This window comes from Etheostoma cragini, unplaced genomic scaffold, assembly GCF_013103735.1.
Source record: "Etheostoma cragini isolate CJK2018 unplaced genomic scaffold, CSU_Ecrag_1.0 ScbMSFa_2425, whole genome shotgun sequence".
Taxonomy (NCBI): Eukaryota; Metazoa; Chordata; class Actinopteri; order Perciformes; family Percidae; genus Etheostoma; species Etheostoma cragini.
The window spans coordinates 1-2,098 of record NW_023266585.1 but is presented as its reverse complement, the minus strand read 5'-3'; the positions used below and the strand labels follow the sequence as shown (position 1 = coordinate 2,098).

General features: G+C 41.0%; 1 protein-coding gene across 1 annotated transcript; it reads left to right on the top strand.

Moving 5' to 3' along the window:
• Positions 1–58: 58 nt before the first annotated feature.
• On the top strand, positions 59–1,860 carry LOC117940405 (transmembrane protein 216-like; the record flags this gene model as incomplete). Its single annotated transcript, XM_034865709.1, has 2 exons — positions 59–260; positions 1,797–1,860. Coding segments are annotated over 2 exons (218 nt in total), but the record flags the coding sequence as incomplete, so codon positions are not given.
• Between the last annotated feature and the right edge of the window lie 238 nt (positions 1,861–2,098).

Genomic DNA, 2,098 nt, shown 5'->3' with positions numbered 1-2,098 from the left:
GTGTGTGTGTGTGCGTGTGTGTGCGTGTGTGTGTGGTGTGTGTGTGTGTGGGGTCCAGGTTGGAAGGGGAACCTGTGCGAGCGGTCTCTGGCCTCGGCGGCGGCCCTCCTGGTCCTGGGTCCCTGCGCGGCGCTGGCCGTCTACTTCCTGCTGCTGCAGACCTTCGTGCTGCGCCTCGAGCTCCTGCTCAACGCCGTGCTCCTCTGCTTCTACGCCCTCGAGCTCCTGCTCGGGTTGGTCTCCGTGTCGACCTTCTCCAGGTGAGCGCCGCCCTCGGGTCCAACGACACCGAGACCTAACCCTCGTGTTGCCGTCCCGTCAAAAGGAAAATTAACTTATTTATACATAGCTTTCAATCAAGTTTTTCTCACGTTTTTGACGCTTTTTTTGACGGGTTCAACACTACGTAACACTAACTTATTACCTTTAGTTTTACAGTTATTTTGGGAGTTTATGGTCAATTAACCTCATTTATAGGAAATTATCCCTAATGTTTGAGTTAGAAAAGCAGAAATTAGGAATTATTGAGACTAAAATTAAAGGAATGGATGTTGATGATAATCACAGACTGGAATATGTCAACTTTTACTCAATACTATTTCAACAACACTTCCATTTGGTTTACAATGCTATAAAATTGAATAAGACGCCCCAAAATTAATGAAAGTAGAGATTTGTACTTGGCAAAGAGCGTTGGGTGGAATCAATCATGTTATTTTGGGGAATTAAAAAGAACATTGATATAGGACAACATGAGGACAACATGAGGACAACATGGGGACAACATGGGGACAACATGAGGACAACATGAGGACAACATGGGGACAACATGAGGACAACATGAGGACAACATGAAGACAACATGAGGACAACATGAAGAAAACATGAAGATAACATGAGGACAACATAAGGACAAAATGACGACAAAATGAGGACAACATGAGGACAACATGAAGACAACATGAGGACAACATGAGGACAACATGAAGACAACATGAGGACAACATGAGGACAACATGAAGACAACATGAAGACAACATGAAGACAACATGAGGACAACATGAGGACAACATGAAGACAACATGAAGACAACATGAGGACAACATGAGGACAACATGAAGACAACATGAAGACAACATGAAGACAACATGAGGGCAACATGAGGGCAACATGAGGGCAACATGAAGAAGACAACATGAAGAAGACAATATGAAGAAGACAATATGAAAAAGACAACATGAAGAAGACACTTCAATTTGTGTGACAAAAATGTCAAAAAAGTGAAAAAATGTAAAAACAAAAAGCTTCAGTTCTTTACTTCCGTTGAATTTGGGTGTTTTTTTCTCAATGTTTTAGCATTTGGAGAAAAAACTAAAGTAAAAAAAAGCTTCGAATGTTTGCTGAAAATCCACAAAAATTTCGAAAGGCTCAGAAAAAACAATCGGTAAAAGAACTTTAAAGAAAAGTGTAAAAAAAGAGAGAAAGACGTCCAATAAAGCGACAAAAATGTCAAAAAGGGACAAATGTATAAAAAAAAAGCTTTAAAAATGTGCAGAATAACTAACGAAAATGTAAAAACTAAAAAAAGGCTTAAAAAGAATCCAGAAAAATGTCAAACAGTGACAAAATCATCAAAGGAAAGACATGAAAGGGTCGAAAAACCCGGCCTAACGTTGATAAAAGGGTTTTATTTTACATTTCCAGGTCGGCGGGATGACAACACGAGGGTTAGAAAGTATTTAAATTAATTATTTATATACTTTGTCTTTTTTTTTTATTCTTTCTTTTCCTCGTAGGTCCAGAGTGTACTGACGGAGGAGGAGGCTCGACTTCACCTCGAAACAGAGGACAGAGTGTCCCATCACACAGCACCTCCACGTAGATGTGCGCCCGCTCCGCCCGCTGAACCAACCCGGCAACTTTGTAAATAAAACTGTCTATTTTCCCATTAAATGTAAATCTGTTACATTATTTTCTACTGTTGGTTTTACACAAACTGGACTACGAATGTACATCGTAATGTTTTGGTTTTGGAGACGCTAGAGCAGGGGGAATGAGAGGGGGAGACGTCAGAGCAGGGGGAATGAGAGGGGGAGAC